General features: G+C 40.0%; 1 protein-coding gene across 1 annotated transcript in view; it reads left to right on the forward strand.

The window, feature by feature from the left end:
• Positions 1-18338, forward strand: part of LOC121599936 — a 34628-nt gene that overhangs the window by 13087 nt on the left and 3203 nt on the right. The window contains exons 7-11 of the mRNA XM_041928089.1: positions 3100-3231; positions 3778-4710; positions 4780-4914; positions 9048-9110; positions 14229-16486. Of these exons, the coding sequence (XP_041784023.1) occupies positions 3100-3231; positions 3778-4710; positions 4780-4914; positions 9048-9110; positions 14229-16486 (3521 nt within the window). The remainder of the gene's footprint in view (positions 1-3099; positions 3232-3777; positions 4711-4779; positions 4915-9047; positions 9111-14228; positions 16487-18338) is intronic.

Consider the following 18338-nt stretch of genomic DNA (forward strand, 5'->3'; position numbering starts at 1 on the left):
AGCAGCAGCGGCAAGTGAAGGAGCAAGAGCAGCAGCGACAAGAGAAAGAGCAAGAGCAGCAGCGGCAAGAGCAAGAGCAAGAGCAAAAGCAAAAGCAAAAGCAAAAGCAAAAGCAAAAGCAAAAGCAAAAGCAAAAGCAAAAGCAAGAGCAAGAGCAAGAGCAAGAGCAGCAGCGGCAAGAGCAAGAGCAGCAGCGGCAAGAGCAAAAGCAGCAGCGGCAAGAACAAAAACAGCAGCGGCAAGAACAAAAACAGCATCGGCAAGAGCAAGAGCAGCAGCGGCAAGAGCAAGAGCAGCAGCGGCAAGAAAAAGAGAAAGAGAAAGAGAAAGAGAAAGAGAAAGAGAAAGAGAAAGAGAAAGAGAAAGAGAAAGAGAAAGAGAAAGAGAAAGAGAAAGAGCAAGAGCAAGAGCAAGAGCAAGAGCAAGAGCAAGAGCAAGAGCAAGAGCAAGAGCAAGAGCAAGAGCAAGAGCAAGAGCAAGAGCAAGAGCAAGAGCAAGAGCAGAGCAAGAGCAAGAGCAAGAGCAAGAGCAAGAGCAAGAGCAGAGCAAGAGCAAGAGCAAGAGCAAGAGCAAGAGCAAGAGCAAGAGCAGAGCAAGAGCAGAGCAAGAGCAGAGCAAGAGCAAGAGCAAGAGCAAGAGCAAGAGCAAGAGCAGAGCAAAAGCAAGAGCAAGAGCGCGGCAGAGCACAAGCGGCAAGAGCAGCAGCGGCAAGCAGCAGCGGCAAGAGCAGCAGCGGCAAGAGCAGCAGCGGCAAGAGCAGCAGCGGCAAGAGCAGCAGCGGCAAGAGCAGCAGCGGCAAGAGCAGCAGCGGCAAGAGCACAGCGGCAAGAGCAGCAGCGGCAAGAGCAGCAGCGGCAAGAGCAGCAGCGGCAAGAGCAGCAGCGGCAAGAGCAGCAGCGGCAAGAGCAGCAGCGGCAAGAGCAGCAGCGGCAAGAGCAGCAGCGGCAAGAGCAGCAGCGGCAAGCAGCAGCGGCAAGAGCAGCAGCGGCAAGAGCAGCAGCGGCAAGAGCAGCAGCGGCAAGAGCAGCAGCGGCAAGAGCAAGACCACCAGCGGCAAGAGCAAGAGTACCAGCGGCAAGAGCAAAAGCAGCAGCGGCAAGAGCTAGAGCAAGAGCAAGAACAGCAGTGGCAAGAGAAAGAGCAAGAGCAGCAGCGGCGAGAGAAAGAGCAAGAGCAAGAGCAAGAGCAAGAACAGCAGTGGCAAGAGGAAGAGCAAGAGCAGCAGCGGCAAGAAAAAGAGCAAGAGCAAGAGCAAGAGCAAGAGCAAGAGCAAGAGCAAGAGCAAGAGCAAGAGCAAGAGCAAGAGCAAGAGCAAGAGCAGAGCAAGAGCAAGAGCAAGAGCAAGAGCAAGAGCAAGAGCAAGAGCAAGAGCAAGAGCAAGAGCAAGAGCAAGAGCAAGAGCAAGAGCAAAGAGCAAGAGCAAGAGCAAGAGCAAGAGCAAGAGCAAGAGCAAGAGCAAGAGCAAGAGCAAGAGCAAGAGCAAGAGCAAGAGCAGGAGCAAGAGCAGGAGCAAGAGCAAGAGCAGCAGCGGCAAGAGAAAGAGCAACAACAGCAGCGGCAAGAGAAAGAGAAAGAGCAAGAGCAAAAACAAAAGCAACAGCGGCAAGAACAAAAGCAGCAGCGGCAAGAACAAAAGCAGCAGCGGCAAGAACAAGAACAGCAGCGGCAAGAGCAAGAGCAGCAGCAAGAGCAAGAGCAGCAGCGGCAAGAGCAAGAGCAGCAGCAACAAGAGCAAGAGCAGCAGCAGCAGCGGCAAAAACAAGAGCAGCAGCGGCAAGAGCAAGAGCAGCAGCGGCAAGAGCAAGAGCAAGAGCAAGAGCAAGAGCAAGAACAGCAGCGGCAAGAGAAAGAGCAAGAGCAAGGGCAGGAGCAGCAGCGGCAAGAGCAAAATCAGCAGCGGCAAGAGCAAGCGCAAGAGCAAGAGCAAGAGCAGCAGCGGCAAGAGCAAGAACAAAAGCAGCAGCGGCAAGAACAAAAACAGCAGCAGCAAGAACAACAACAGCAGCGGCAAGAACAAGAGCAGCAGCGGCAAGAGCAAAAGCAGCAGCGGCAAGAGCAAGAGCAGCAGCGGCAAGAGCAAGAGCAGCAGTGGCAAAAACAAGAGCAGCAGCGGCAAGAGCAAGAGCAGCAGCGGCAAGAACAAGAGCAAGAACAGCGGCGGCAAAAACAAGAGCAAGAGCAGCAGCGGCAAAAACAAGAGCAAGAGCAGCAGCGGCAAGAGCAAGAGCAGCAGCGGCAAGAGCAAGAGCAAGAGCAGCAGCGGCAAGAGCAAAAGCAGCAGCGGCAAGAGCAAGGGCATCAGCGGCAAGAACAAGAGCAGCGGCAAGAGCAAGAGCAAGAGCAAGAGCAAGAGCAAGAGCAAGTGCAAGAGCAAGAGCAAGAGCAAGAGCAAGAGCAAGAGCAAGAGCAAGAGCAAGAGCAAGAGCAAGAGCAAGAGCAAGAGCAAGAGCAAGAGCAAGAGCAGGAGCAAGAGCAAGAGCAGCAGCGGCAAGAGAAAGAGCAAGAACAGCAGCGGCAAGAGAAAGAGCAAGAACAGCAGCGGCAAGAGAAAGAGAAAGAGCAAGAGCAAAAACAAAAGCAACAGCGGCAAGAACAAGAGCAGCAGCGGCAAGAACAAAAGCAGCAGCGGCAAGAACAAAAACAGCAGCGGCAAGAACAAGAACAGCAGCGGCAAGAGCAAGAGCAGCAGCAAGAGCAAGAGCAGCAGCGGCAAGAGCAAAAGCAGCAGCGGCAAGAGCAAGAGCAAGCGCAAGAGCAAAAGCAAGAGCAAGAGCAAGAGCAGCAGCAAGAGCAAGAGCAGCAGCGGCAAGAGCAACAGCAGCAGCGGCAAGAGCAAGAGCAAGAGCAAGAGCAAGAGCAAGAGCAAGAGCAAGAGCAAGAGCAAGAGCAAGAGCAAGAGCAAGAGCAAGAGCAAGAGCAAGAGCAAGAGCAAGAGCAAGAGCAAGAGCAAGAGCAAGAGCAAGAGCAAGAGCAAGAGCAAGAGCAAGAGCAGAGCAAGAGCAAGAGCAAGAGCAAGAGCAAGAGCAAGAGCAAGAGCAAGAGCAAGAGCAACAGCAAGAGCAACAGCAAAAGCAGCAGCGGCAAGAACAAAAGCAGCAGCGGCAAGAACAAAAGCAGCAGCGGCAAGAACAAAAGCAGCAGCGGCAAGAACAAGAGCAGCAGCGGCAAGAACAAGAGCTGCACCGGCAAGAACAAGAGCAGCAGCGGCAAGTGCAAGAGCAGCAGCAGCAAGAGCAAGAGCAGCAGCAGCAGCAGCAGCAGCAGCAGCAGCAGCAGCAGCAGCAGCAGCAGCAGCAGCAGCAGCAGCAGCAGCAGCAGCAGCAGCAGCAGCAGCAGCAGCAAGAAGAAGAAGAAGAGCAACAACAACAACTACCGCAACTACAGCAACTACAGCAACAACAAAAGCCAGAAAAGTCACAGTATCAGCAACAACAGCAACAGTTACTACATCAACAGCAACAGTCTCTACGGCAAGAGCAAGAGCAGCAGCAGCAAGAAGAACAAAAAGAGCAACAACAACTACAACTACCGCAACTACAGCAACTACAGCAACAACAAACGCCAGAAAAGTCACAGTATCAGCAACAACAGCAAGAACAACAGCAACAGTCACTGCATCAACAGCAACAGTCTCTACGGCAAGAGCAAGAGCAGCAGCAGCAAGAAGATGAAGAAGAGCAACAACAACTACAACTACCGGTACTACAGCAACTACAGCAACAACAAAAACCAAAAAAGTCACAGTATCAGCAACAACAGCAACAGTCACTGCATCAACAGCAACAGTCACTGCATCAACAGCAACAGTCTCTACAACAACAAACACAGCTCCAATCGCAGCAACAAAAACATGTTATGTATGTGCATCATCAAACCCAACAGGCTACCAATAATCTTTTGCATAATCCGGCAGTTCAATTACAAGCAAAACAAAATAAATATACGCCCGAAAATGTTTGCAATAACAAGCAGTCATTGTTGCAGCAAAATACTATTGTCCAACATCATACATCGTCAATATTACATCATTTAGATTTACAATCAGATGAAATCAACTCTCAAATTACCAACACGATACCGATGCAAAATTCTCAGACGATACAACAGTCTTTGCCTGTTCCTGGAACCATCCAGCAAATAGTAATTTCGCAGTCTATATCAGAAGTCACTTTTCAACATGATCAGGATCCTTCAAACGATGTCCTAAATCGAGCTGTGTGGGATAAAGACAAACCTTCTCGCGAGGGACAACTACAATATCAACAGCAAATTATGGAAAAGCAATCAATGCATACCATTCATAAAAATGTTGGAAATCCAAAGACCATAACGTCATTTGGCGTAACACAGTTACATCCAAGTGTACCCTCGTCCAATTCTTGCTGTAGTAGCAATAACAATACTCATCAAGGATCAAATGCAATACATATTATTGAAACAACAGCTACTGGAAGTTCGAACACTTCATATGCTATACAAGATCAGATAGTATCAACAGATTCCCCTTCCCTTCAGACTGCGTTGCCAAAAAGATTTACTAACGAAATGAAAAAGCGTCGTAATCATCGTTCGACGGAACGAAACCCAAAATTACACGTTCTCGGATACCAAAATAATGTCATTGAATGCGAGATGGAAAATCGACCAAAAACTATAAAGTTTAAATTCGACCCAACCAATGTTAACCCAGTTGAGGTAGCTCAAGATCTTGTAAGTATAATTTTCTATAGAAAAAAATGAAATGAAAGTAATCAATTGATTAAATTTGGCATATTTCAGGTCAAACAAGATTTACTAAGCGATTCGCAGACATCAGTTTTCATTGATATGGTTCGCGATATTCAACGACAATTAAAGGAAAATCCAAATCAACTACCAATTGCTTCTCAATGCTATCGTCGTTCCATGGAAAAGGTAAAGAAAACTAAATTTTTAAAACGTAGTTTCACGATGGTTACATGATCAGTTTATCAATTCGAATCCATTGTATGTACATGTTTCTTATGGACTTCAAAATTAATCCGACATCTTCCAAGTCAATCACTTGATACAACTAACTTTGAAAGTGTATCATTAAAAACCAAACGTTAGGTCAATGTTGTGAAGAATGAGCAGCACAATATAACAGGGATTTTATATGCAAATGCTACATTTATATATGCATAAGCATTTTCTACTTATGCATAGGCATTTTTGTGAATTCAATCAATTTTTTTAACATTATTTGGTTTTACGTGTGTAACATAAGATAAATTTTCGAATATCCACGTTACGTTTTTAAAGGAAATTCTTTGAACATGCTTTAGATGTTTATACTTAGCAAAGTTAAATTATTTTGAAAAATGTAATGCTATAACATAACCATGGTGTCTTTGTTTATTAATGTTATTTATTAATTTGTACACATTTTACTACAAATCATTTCCTAGTGAACGTTGGATTTATATTAATTGGTTTGCTTATTCAATTGTAAAACTTTTATTTTTATAATTACCTTGGATTATTTTTAAGTACCCACATTCAAACTAGAACACTTTTACATAGAGCTAAATACATTTCAAGTCTTAGCTTGTTTTATCGTATTCGTCGTTTAATCTGACAGCATTGTTACAGTGCTCTATGCGTCACAGTACGTTTACGAATCATCTTCTCGGGGTAACCCAAAGCATTCTCCATGCCATGCATGTAGATGTTGTTGTTGTATTATAGAGATTTTCGACCTCGTTGGTTTATTTCGTCCCTTTGCATGTAAATGGGTAGCAGTTGCATAAAACGTCATAAACCAGTGAATATCAACATAGGATAGTTTGCCAATTGTTGCACACTACCCAATTATTGCACACTGCGTATAAATTGTGTATCCATATTTTAAAAAACATTCATGAAAGCTAGCATATTTTTCCTTGAATATTGAGCATTTTTGCCACATATTCCACGATTTTATTTTTTTAAAGAGCATTTTTTCGGTTTTTAAACACAAACGAAAATATTTAGACTGATTTCGATAAAAACAAATGGATTTCTTAGCAAAATAGCTAAGAATTGTGTCTCACAATATGAGGTTTTCCTGATGGCCCGCCATGCAAATGACAGCATTTTGCGAGGGCTCGCACGCCATACAAGTTTACAGCCCCAGACCTCGCATTAAAGAGCTTGCGAGCCTACCCGTCAAACATTGCGAGGGTTGTGAGTAGTATCATCTCCTCGAAATCTTAAGGTATTTCAAATAATATTTATGTTGTTTTCATACATTATTTTTTTTTGTAATGTTATTCGTCGTAAAGAACACTGTTTCAATTTTTGTAGATTTCTGTAAAATAAAATTGCAAAATTCCGGTGTTAAGTATGCTATAAATTGATCTGTTATACCTGCTCTTGGGGTGCTATAATTTTAACTGGTAAAACTAGCCCGTCAAACATTGCGAGGATTGCGAATGGTATCATCTGCTCGAAATCTTATGTTATTTTCAATAATCTTTGATTTATATTCATAGATTATTTTTTTGCGGTAGTACTTGTTGAAAAGATCACTATTTAATTTTTTGTGGATTTTTCAAAATAAATGGTCGAAATTCAGGAGTTTAGTATGCTACAATTTGCACTGTTATACCTGCTCTCGGGGTGCTATAATTATAACTGCTAAAACTAGGAGTGAAAAAACTACCAAGGCTCGCAAGCTCTTTAATGCGAGGGCTCTGGGGCGGTGAACTTGTGTGGCGTGCGAGCCCTCGAGCGCCCTCGCAAATCGCTGTCAATTGCATGGCGGGAGGAGTGAAAAAACTACCAAGGCTCGCAAGCTCTTTAATGCGAGGGTTTTGGGGCGGTGAACTTGTATGGCAAGCAAGCCCTCGCGCGCCCTCGCAAATCGCTGTCAATTGCATGGCGGGAAGCCCTCGCGAGCCCTCGCAAATCGCTGTCAATTGCATGGTGGGTAGGCAGTTTTTTCGCCCCTAGTTTTAGCAGGTATAATTATAGCACCCCGAGTGCAGATACAACAGTGCAATTTATAGTATACTATACCCCTGAATTTTGGCATTTTATATTGAAAAAATCCACAAAAATTGAAATAGTGGTTTTTTCGACAAATAACACCACGGAAAAAAATTATGAATAAAAAACAAGCATTATTTAAAATACCATAAGATTTTGCGCAAATGACACTACTCGAAACCCTCGCAATGTTTGACGGGGGGATCATTTTGACAGTGTTTTGTTTACAATTGGCGTGCGGTGGCATCCCGCCATGCAATTGACAGCGATTTGCGAGGGCGTGCGAGGGCTCGCACGCCATACAAGTTCACAGCCCCACAGCCCTCGCATTAAAGAGCTTGCTAGCCTTGGTAGTTTTTTCACTCCTAGTTTTAGCAGTTATAATTATAGCAACACGAGATCAGGTATAACAGTGCAAATTGTAGCACACTAAATAACTAAATTCAGACATTTTATTTTGCAAAAATCCACAAAAATAGAAACAGTGATCTTTTAGACGAATAACACGGCAAAAAAAAATTATTAATGAATAAAATATAAATAATATTTAAAATACCATAAGATTTGGAGCATATGATATTACTCGCAACCCTCGCAATGTTTGACGGGATGTGCAAGTTTGCTACTTATTTTGCAGTATAACGTATAACATAACAGCGTCTCGTATTGTCCTAAACACGATTCGATAGAAAGCGTCCATCTCAGGGCTCATTTTCTCTATTTCGGTGTATTGGAAAGTGTGCAATAATTGGATATAACGTGTGCAATGATAGAATTTGGAGTTTTTGTTAGTATGCAACAATTTGATTTTTGAATAGGTTTAAAAATCAGATTTTCTTGCCATTATTAATCATTTTTATCCCTAAATTAAAATATACATATTATTTATGAAACAATAATAATGTGTGCTAGACGCAAATAACAAGAATATTGTTGTTTTATCCATCTCAAACATATGAAATACGTTGGACGTTCCCTTAAGTGTGCAACAATTGACAAATTACCTTACTGTTGCTTTTTTTATATCAAATTGCCTTTTTCGTTACACAAAAAAACCTGTTTTCTTTTAATGATTTTGGATCTAAAATTGGCCATAGAATCAGTTTTAGAACAATTGCAACTACAAACTGGAGCAGTGCAGAGTGAATGTATCTGGTTACCCCGTGAGTAGGATTCTCTTAACGCACTATTTCAGAGGTTAGTTAACAGTTAGTCGCGAATGTACAGCGTGTATTTGCCATTAAGAATCCGTCTACAATTACACGTAATCTACAGGGTGTTCAATGATTTCGAATACACTTTCAAAATGTGTTTAAAAAATAAGTAAACAAGATAGACTTTTTCAAGTCATTTCCTATGGAAGCTCGTCTCGTCCCAGATCTAGGAAATAACCTTCTTAAATTGCTCCATAGTGTACGCTTTATGTTCGCTCTGCTTGGCGAACATGTATGACCATATATAAAAGTCCAGTGTGTTGAGATGGGAGGAGTTGGGAGGCCAGAAAGTCTTATCAAAAAATCATTCAAATTGCCTCGACACCACGCTTGGACGATACTCGCCGTGTGGGCCGGAGCACCGTCCTGTTGAAAGACGTAATGATCTTTCCCGTACAGTTCCTGAAGTGCTGAGGCCACAACCTTCTCCAGGGCCTTGGTCTTGAGTACGCAGCATTGATTTTCACGTTTTTCTCTATGAATACGTGGAGCTTCCCACGTTTGGTTACACTAAGTGCACATGGTACAAAGCTACACAACGATGAAAAGTTGTATTCGAACTTATTGACCACTTATTCAATAAAATACTTTTGAATAATTAATGTTCGAATAATTAAATTGCCCTTCTTGCAACTTTCTTAACAAATTGTATAAAAATCACTTTTATTTGATTCTAAACTAATAATGTAATAATTATATTTCTTATCCTTATTCATTCCATTGTTCCGCTAACGCGTTACAAATTTATGCTAGTTTAATATGACTAGTTTATTATTTTAAGCGTAATCGTTGTATTTTTTTTTTTTGTAAATTTCAACAACAACAATCATCTATCTCTACTAGGTGCGCCATGCGTCTCTAACACGCCAGCGATCGAATTTTAAAACACATCAGAGACATAGATCTGTAAGTTAAGAAAATTAAATCTATTTTTATCTTTTTTAAACCTTATTAAACTTCTTTTTATCAGCCTGATTTGTTTGAGTATTGTTTATATAAAAATTTTCCTGTAGCATGAAGGGTATAAAACTTATTATTATTCTTGGATTTGCGGTGATTTTTTCTTCTCTTTTTAGTGCTCATGCTAATGGACCTCCTTATAACGATAACTCTCTTTATCAACTTTATCATAAAAAAAGATCAAATCAAAATGCTCTAAAAACAGCCTTTCAATGTGAAAAACAAAGCTCAACAATCTGCATTTATCCTTTATTTTTAAATATAAATAATATGCTTAACATAAGCAAAACATTTGGACGTGTACTACTAAAAGTTTCATAAAGTTTCATTATAGATATTAAATGAGTGGAAAAAGTCTCTTCTTACTCATTTTAGTGCTCGAATAAGGATAGAAATATTGTAACGAACTGTACTCATTATATGGATGTCCAGATTAGTATTACGGTACACATTTTCTATCCAAGTCATTTTTGTTCGATGTATTTTACTTTTTTTGTAAATGATAGATAGTCAGCCTTAGCACAATTTTTCGATCGAAAAAATTAGATCGATCCGGCTATCATGTTGGTGTCATTTGACACTCATTTCGCCGCCAAGGTGTTCATTTTACTCATTGAAACCTGAGGCCGAGTTTCATTGATTTTGTTATTCACATGATTTACAACATCACCGTTAGGCCGCAAATATACGGTGCGCGTTGGCACAGCCGCAGAAACGCGTATAACAATTCAGTAATAGCAATGAAATGTTATTCGAACGCGCTACCGTGGAAACGAAGAAATGCTCATGGTGGGTATCTCTACGGAACTGTTATACTGCTTCTAGACGACCAACTTTGATACCGCGACAAATTTTCTACGAGCGCTTTGTGCTAATAAAACTTCTCGGTTTTAGGCTGGAAATAGACGGTCCGAGATCGTCGCGGTACCGCGAAAATCGCGTATGATTTGAGCTGTCAATTCTGGTATAAAATCTTACAGATAGGCGAGATAATCGCGGTTTGTGTATGGAACCATCCGAGGTCTGGTGAAGAAATATGTTTTTATCAATTTGTGAATCACATTATTTATTTTACATAGTTTATGCAAAATAACATACAAAACTCGTTTCTCTACTCTACTTTCGAAGTTGGGTATCTCTGCGAAACAGCAGGTGCGACTAAAGGCGCGGAAGGTTTGACAGCTCAACTGTTCTGCAACTGTTATAAACAAGGCGCGAATTTCGCGGTACCGCGACGATCTAGGTTCGTCTATTTCCAGCCTTAGAACAAAATTGTCGTTGAATACTTTTTGGATCGTCTAGAGGCAGTGTTATACGCTTCGTGTATTTGCGACCTTAAGTTAAAACATCCTCGAGATACGACCCGCTCGATTTAGGGTGGTGGCAGCGCTCATCGTGCGACCAAGGTGGATTAAACGGAAGAGACGGATAAAATATAAAATTTTGTCAGCAACGTCCAATAAAATCATATTGGATGAGCGCTCCCACCACCCTTACGACGATTAGCAAATACAGTCAGAATTCAATGGTTTAACGTTTTTTTAGTTGGCATGCTTTTTAGTTGAACGCTCGATAGTTGGCTGACAGTTCAATTAAAAAGCATGCGTTTGTATGTAAAAACCAGTTTTTGAAAATTTCACAAAAATCTCATGGCTTGCTGAGAAAAAATTCCAATTTTTTTTTTTGTATGAAAAAACGTGCCAACCAAAAATCACATATTCAATAGTTGGCAGGGAATCGAAGTTCAACCAGTGAGTTCGGACTGAATGATGATTTTGATTTTGACTAAAATTGAAGGTTTTTTTTATATCTCATCGAAAATCGTACCATTGTACCATAATGTCTCAAAATACAGTCTGATCTCACTGGTTGAACTTCGATTTCCTACCAACTATTGAATATGTGCTTTTTAAATGACACGTTTTTCCATACAACAAACTTTTGTGAATTTTTCAAAAACCTGTTTTTCATGTAGACGCATTGTTGTTAATTGAACCAAAGTGTATTTAGACCAGGTGGTAAAATGACAACTAATTTCTGAAACAAAAGAAAGCTCCTTTTGATACAATGGGTGAAATGAATGTCCATAGGAAAGGTTTGCTTTTCTTAGCAACACATACGTAGTATACGTTGGTCTCCTCATCGACAGATTAAGGTAAAAATTACATGTTTTTTTGCATTTTTCCCATACACATAGTTATAATCAAGTAAGGACATATTCTAACATAGCTATGCTATTTATATATTTCTAATTTTTGAGGAAAGCACTATAGCAAAACCAATATCAAGAAGCATTCTTAATCTTGTATTACAAAAATATATTATATCCACAATAAATTCTACCATTGCTACTACTCTCCTCATCGACGGTATTATTTGAATACAAAAATGGATTTTTAATCGTTAAGCTTTAATAGCTTACAATTAAAAATATTTTACATGTTTTAGAATGTGTTTTAGTGAAAAGAACGAAGAGTTTAAGAGTGTTTGTGTATTCGGCAAGAGGCTAGAATGCGTGTTCGAAGAAAAGTTCACCTATTTCACCCGTTCTGCCAAAAAGTGACTATAAAATTTCGTTATAAAAACACCTGCACTATCTACATCTAAACTATACACTTTGAATTGAACTGTCTGCCAACTTTCGAGGGCTCAACTCAAAACCATGCCAAGTAAAAAGCATTCAACTCAAAGTGAATGTATATATCAGGTGGGCTTACAGTGTTCTTCCCAAAGTGATTTGATATATCATGTGGGCTTGTCCAGTGCAATTTGACGTCTAAAAACGAAAATAGGAAGAAACCCTGGTTTGACAGTTAGATCCATAACAATGGTTGCTTTGATGATTTTTCTATGTACTCACTCCTAACTTTCACTAACTCGATATTTGAGATCAATCGGTGGTCTGTTGAACAGGACCAAAGGATAAACAGTCAACTCTCTTATTTGAGAGGCGATGGGACTGTCGAATAAGAGGGGTTTTCAAATTACAGAGGTTGAAAGTGAATGAAAGGTCCATACAAACAAGAAAGAGACATAACATTTAGTATTGATTTGAGCCTATTTGATTTGATTGATTTGAACCAATTTGAGCATACATCATTCAATAACCATAGCAACACCATGCACAAATACAGGGCGTTCGGGATAATTTTGACAGTCACCTACGGAGAAAGAAATTTTTTTTTATGGCAAAATTAATCATCGGGGAATTTTTTGTTTGTTTTAGAAATAGTAGCTTACCATGTATTTTATTCATTTTATTCAAAATATCCGCCCTCGGCTTCTATTACGGTCTTCACCCGGGAACAAGCCCTGGCGTCAGTTTCGCGGAGTAGGGCCGCGAAAACGGACCTGATTTTCGGACCTGACCTGAACGGACCTCCGCCTTGGTTTAGTTGGCGGTTCTGTTGGTGTCCCGTTCCACCGCGCCCGACACGAAATAATCCATTGGATTTAAGATCCGGGGAGCTGGGAGGCCATACATTCGTCGCGGTGAAGTCGTTGAAATTGGCAGCCAACCACTTTATCGTTTTGGAGGCTGTATGGTACGGAGCGGAATCCTGCTGGAACACGTACGGTCTGCCGTTGGCCACTTTCGTTATCATCATTCGTCATTCAGGGCCATTTTCATCGTGGATGGTGCCACCCCCATCTCACGTGCCAACGGCCGAATTCCGATCCCCGGATTTTCCATCACGCGCGCCTAGAGGTCAGCCAGGAAAGCGTCGGTCCGCACGCAATCCCGCCGCTGAGAATGTGGTTTTCGTGCTGCCACCGCTTCGTCGTCGTCGCTGTTTTCTCACAGCTCACTCCGGATCGCTTTCACCGTGTTCAGCGAACACTGCACGCACTGCATGATGTCGCGGTTGTCGCGTCCGGCGCGGATCATCATTATGCATGTGATCCGCTTCCACAATGTACTCTTTTTGGCATTTTTTTATCACGGGATGTTTTCGCTGCTTGTTCCGTACACTTTTAGCTGTCGAGTGACGTATTGCTTGTTTTCCTATGCCAACTCGATCACGAGTTATAAATAAAATTGTAACTGTCAAAATTATCCCGAACGCGCCCTGTAAGAGGGATACAGATTTCAAAGGTTTTCCAAATAAGAGGAACAAAAATGGACTGGAATTCAAGGGACTGTGCAAAATGTTCAAATAAGAGAGGTTTTTCAAATTGGAGAGGTGTCAAATAAGAGAGGGTTCACTGTATGCGCAGGCACTCTGATAAGTTCCTTACTTTCAATATAAAATCATATTTGGTTCGGTTGGTACACTTCTCCTTGCTTGCTGGCAAAAAGGATTCAATAATTTTTGCCTATTTGTCAGACAACAACTAAAACCTCAATGTATGCTACGATGAAACTATTGAAGCTTTTTCATCCAGTTGTCAAAACTTTCCCACGCTTTTTGATCAAATGTTCTGGAAGTCTCGACCTCTGTATTATATAGACTTTGGTTCAAATAAAAAGCATGCCGACTAAAAAGTGTTCAACTATTGAATTCTGACGGTATGCGCATTCTGAGATTGCGCATCATTTTTTAGAAAAAAGTGTATGGAACAATCATCAAAGCACCCAGTTTGTTATGGATCTAACTGTCAAACCAGGGTTTCTTCCTATTTTCGTTTTAGACGTCAAATTTTACTGTATAAGCCCACCTGATATATCAACTCACTTTGATTCAACTATTGAATTTTGACTAATCGAAATTGATTCAAGATTAATCCTGCGGTCTTGGAAGAAGTAACAATATTGCTATTATATTGTTCTAGATATTTGTAGAAGACTTCAATAATAACGTTTTATTTTTGTATGATTTAGATTTTTTTTTATTGAAATAATTACAAATTTTGTCTACAACTAGAATTTATATTATAGATAATTAGTAATGCTGCTAAATAACATTAGTTTTGCACGATATTTAAAGTTACCTTTTTATTTTATACATAACAAAATAACTCTTCGAATGCAATGTTTTTTATTCAAACAGTTGAATTAAAACCTGATGTTAACAGTATTTTTTTCTGTATTTTGTACACATGAATTACGCAATCGTATTTTAGCGTGATGAAACGTCGACAACAGCAGCAAATTTTACCTATATCTTTGATCCAACAATCATTGACCGGCAAACTCTTGGTACTGGAATTTCAAGCACTACATCATCCTCGACGTCTTCTTCCCCGTTATCTCAACAACAAGTTAACGCGGTATTGATATCCTCACACTCAAACATTGGAGCAATATCAATAGAAAAATCAGAGCTAGGAGATGAAAATAAAGCTGATTTGACATTGCCACCTTTACTTCACGATAAAGATTTTATAAACAGTGAGGCCGATCGAAGAAATGACAACCACCAGGGGATTATGACATATGTTTCCACACTAACTGATGAAAGTGCAAATGATAATAATAGCAGTTGCGATGAAAACTCACGCAAAGCTAGTACTGTTAGTACAGATTACACATCGCATGAGAACACGCCGGAAAACACTATTACATCTGGGAGCAACCTAGATATTTTGAATCCTACTTCTAGCATTGGTGAACATGATACCACCAGTACTGTACCAGTAGTATCAGACGAATGTCAATTAATGACACAGTTGATTCCAAATGAAGAATATTTTGCAGCGCACGATACCAATGCAATAATGGCTAATCATAACGAACGCTCACAAGAGAGTAATTCTACCTCAGTGCCATTACACCTAACTGCAGCAAGTGATCCAGTTGATGGTGCTTTACTTTCTACAGCCATCAATAATCTTCCCGTACAGAAATCTTCTAGTCAAAATATTTATCAGCCATTAAAATCAAATATAAACTGTATTGAAACAGATTGTAACAAAGATGAAATGGTTCTTCAAGGTGTCGATGATATGTCAACGCATCTTTCTGATGTATGTAAAGAAGAACCAGTGCTCATCGAACCAAACAAAACGCCCATGGCTACCCCTCAACTGAAAGAACGAAAGTTATCACGTTTTTCTGTGACACCTGTTGCTTTGCCGCGTGTATTAGATGACAACGAGCTTCCAACGAGTTCATTATTAGCTGTGGTGGATTCAGGTACCGCTAATGCATTAGATGATTGCGAGCATCCAACGAACTCGTTATTAACCGAGGTGGATTCAGATATAGCTAGTACTTTGCAAACTGAGACGCAATTAAAACATGTAGAAGAAGTAGAGAACTCTTTGGCGGAACCTACGCAGCAAATAACAACCTCTGTGGAGAACTCCTTACAACATGATTCGCTTGAATATGCTACGCAAAGTATGACAATCCAACAGTCATTAACTATGGAAAACGCGGAATCGATTCCTTCTAATCTCGAAAATTTACTACACCAACAAGAAGTTTTCGTGCAACATCAGTTGACAGATATGGAAAATCATCAAATTCAAGATTCTTTTAATGTTCAACCAATCACAGATATTACCGATGCAACTGCGGTTCAACACCAGCAACTGCAACAGCAGATGCAATATCACATACATCAGCAGCAACTACAACAATTGTCGATGCAACAACAACAACTGCAACAACAACAACATCAATTGCTACAACAACAACAACAACTGATTCAACAGAATCAACAAATCAAACCAACAGATCAGATTGGCTTGATATCTGGACAGGTTTCTGCCGATCTAGGATTGCGTGAATTGATGTCTAACAGCAATCGAATGCCGGAAACATTGGAACAGCTTAAGATCGGCTTGGAAAACATAACACATGTTCATGTGAATACGAATAAATCAAGCGTTTCAACTGGGCTATCTTCGCAAACTAGCACTACAGCACTTTCCGCGATGGTTTCTCCGCATACTGTCCCTTGTTCTTTACCCACAGAAACTGAGCACTCGCAGGATTTGCAGCAGCAGCAGCAAACGCAGGTGATATTTTATCAATCAGAAGAATGTATCATATCGGATCCAGCCGCGGTTCCTTGGGATGAACCAAATGACGCAGTCACAGTCAGCGATGTCCCTTCCAAAATCCAAGATTATGTCGTTGAAGGAACAACTTACGCAGCAGTCGTGGCAGGCGAATTTGTGTCGCTATCTGCTCAACAAAATAACGTACCATCGTTAGATCCATCATCTACCGTTGAATCAGTTGAGCATTCTCAACAATACGCATCGAGACGTACATCTGCTGAGCTAAGCAACATCTCTGCTGTCGTTGATTCGTTGGAGGCAAACACGATACAACAATTATCAGAAGAATCTAATAGTGGCGTTGAATCGAGTATTTCTATTGCCTGCGAAAAACAACTTCCAAACCACGAAAGTGTAGATCGTATAGACAGGTACATCCAAATACAATGTGCGAAATTAAAATAGCTCTACCATGTTTTTGGCAATAGTTATAGCTTTCCTCGGTCTGGTGGTATCGTCGTCAACTCGTTCGATTTTTTAATATGCTTGTCATGGGTTCAAACTCCGGATAGACCGTGTCCTCATACGTAGGACTGACTATCCTGCTATGTGTAAATAGTAAGTCACTGAAAATAGTGGCACAGACAGGTCTTGACCGATAACGGTTGTTGTGCCAAAGAAGAAGAAGAAGAAAAAATTATAGATTGACGTTACGGATTGAGATTTTTTAATTCGGAATGTTAAAATAACCTGTTTCAAACCATTGAAGCACATTACTTTAATATATTGATGAAATATTTTTAATTATGCTGGAAAATTGCCCAGTTAGTTGGACTTTTAATACATTATTGATTGTTGCATATCAAACATATATTTTAAGTAAATGATGAACGTTCTAGGAATGAAAATAGATGTCATTGGTAAAAATTAGTTCAATGATTCGTTAATTTATTTGAAATATAAACTATAGCAAGTGATACTCGATCTGTTGCAAATGTTCACAAATAAGGGATTTATCATGCCTCTGCTGTTTGTTTTTATCTATTTTCAAGTATAAAAAAACAATAAACAAGGGTAACCAAATCATTTTTCATTAGGTGTCAGAGCTGAACAGCATGCTGACCACTTGATAACTGCCATATGTTTGTCAAAAATCCAGCCTTAAGTAATTCAATCCATGCTTGCAACATTTGTATACTTTAAAACTGTTTCTAGGCCTATCTGTGTGTCAAACTGTTTCATCTTTATAATCTTAAGTGTTTTAGTTCATTTTCCGACATTTTGTGCACTTAAATTCACTCCATTAGCTTCAATTTACTAAATTACAAAATATATAATCCAATATAAAGCACATCGCCTTGATCGTACTGCAAGAGCATTGGCTCAACTTAAAAAAAAAAGTTTTACGTTTATCGCATCAGTAGTGTTGCCACACATGGTAATCATCAAGTTTGAGCTTAATTTCATCCAGAAAGAGAAAAAAAATCACAGTCTTTCTTGGTAGTAAAATACTTCGTATGCTTGTATTATCGGAAATACTTAACCAATACAAAAAAATCATACATTTTTTTCACTATCAAGAATTGTTTACGTTGATATTTGTGCTATTGTATGGTTTAATATAATGCAGAATTTGATAAAGGCCGGTCTCGTGGTACAGTCAGAGTTGTACCTTGTACGACTTAACAACATGCCCATCATAGGTTCAACCACCGAATGTATCTTGACCCCATACGTAGTACTGACTATCCTACTAGGGTAACAATAAGTCACTGAAAGCCAAGCCCGTTAGTGGTATAGGCAGGCCTAGAACGACAACGGTTTTTTGTGCCATAAGAAAGAAAAAAAAAAGAATTTTATAAACCACTATTGTTAATATAGGAAATAGTAATCATGTACAATTGTGATAAGCTATTATTGACTGATACACTGCATTTGTATTGAATCGCTTATATGTCATTTGAACCCGTAATTGGATTTTTTGCTCGGAGTTGTGTTTGAGAGGCTGTAGTTCGTTTTCTCATTATCGTGCGATCCAAGTATTTGTTTAAAAGATTTTTGAACCATCTTCACTGTCGTAATATACATATCTCTACCATATTAGTTTTTGAATTAAAACTTTTTTTTTGTACGCCAGATGCCGCGATCAATTCAACAGTGGTAGTCTAACCAGAAAAAAAATCGATTTTTGCGTTTTTTTTTTGGTGATTACTAATTGAAAGTGAATTATAACCAAAACGATATCCCGAAAAAATAACAAAAAGCTGTTTTCACGCAGTGGTG

The sequence above is a fragment of the Anopheles merus genome, chromosome 3L (assembly GCF_017562075.2).
Source record: "Anopheles merus strain MAF chromosome 3L, AmerM5.1, whole genome shotgun sequence".
In the NCBI taxonomy this organism is placed as follows: Eukaryota; Metazoa; Arthropoda; class Insecta; order Diptera; family Culicidae; genus Anopheles; species Anopheles merus.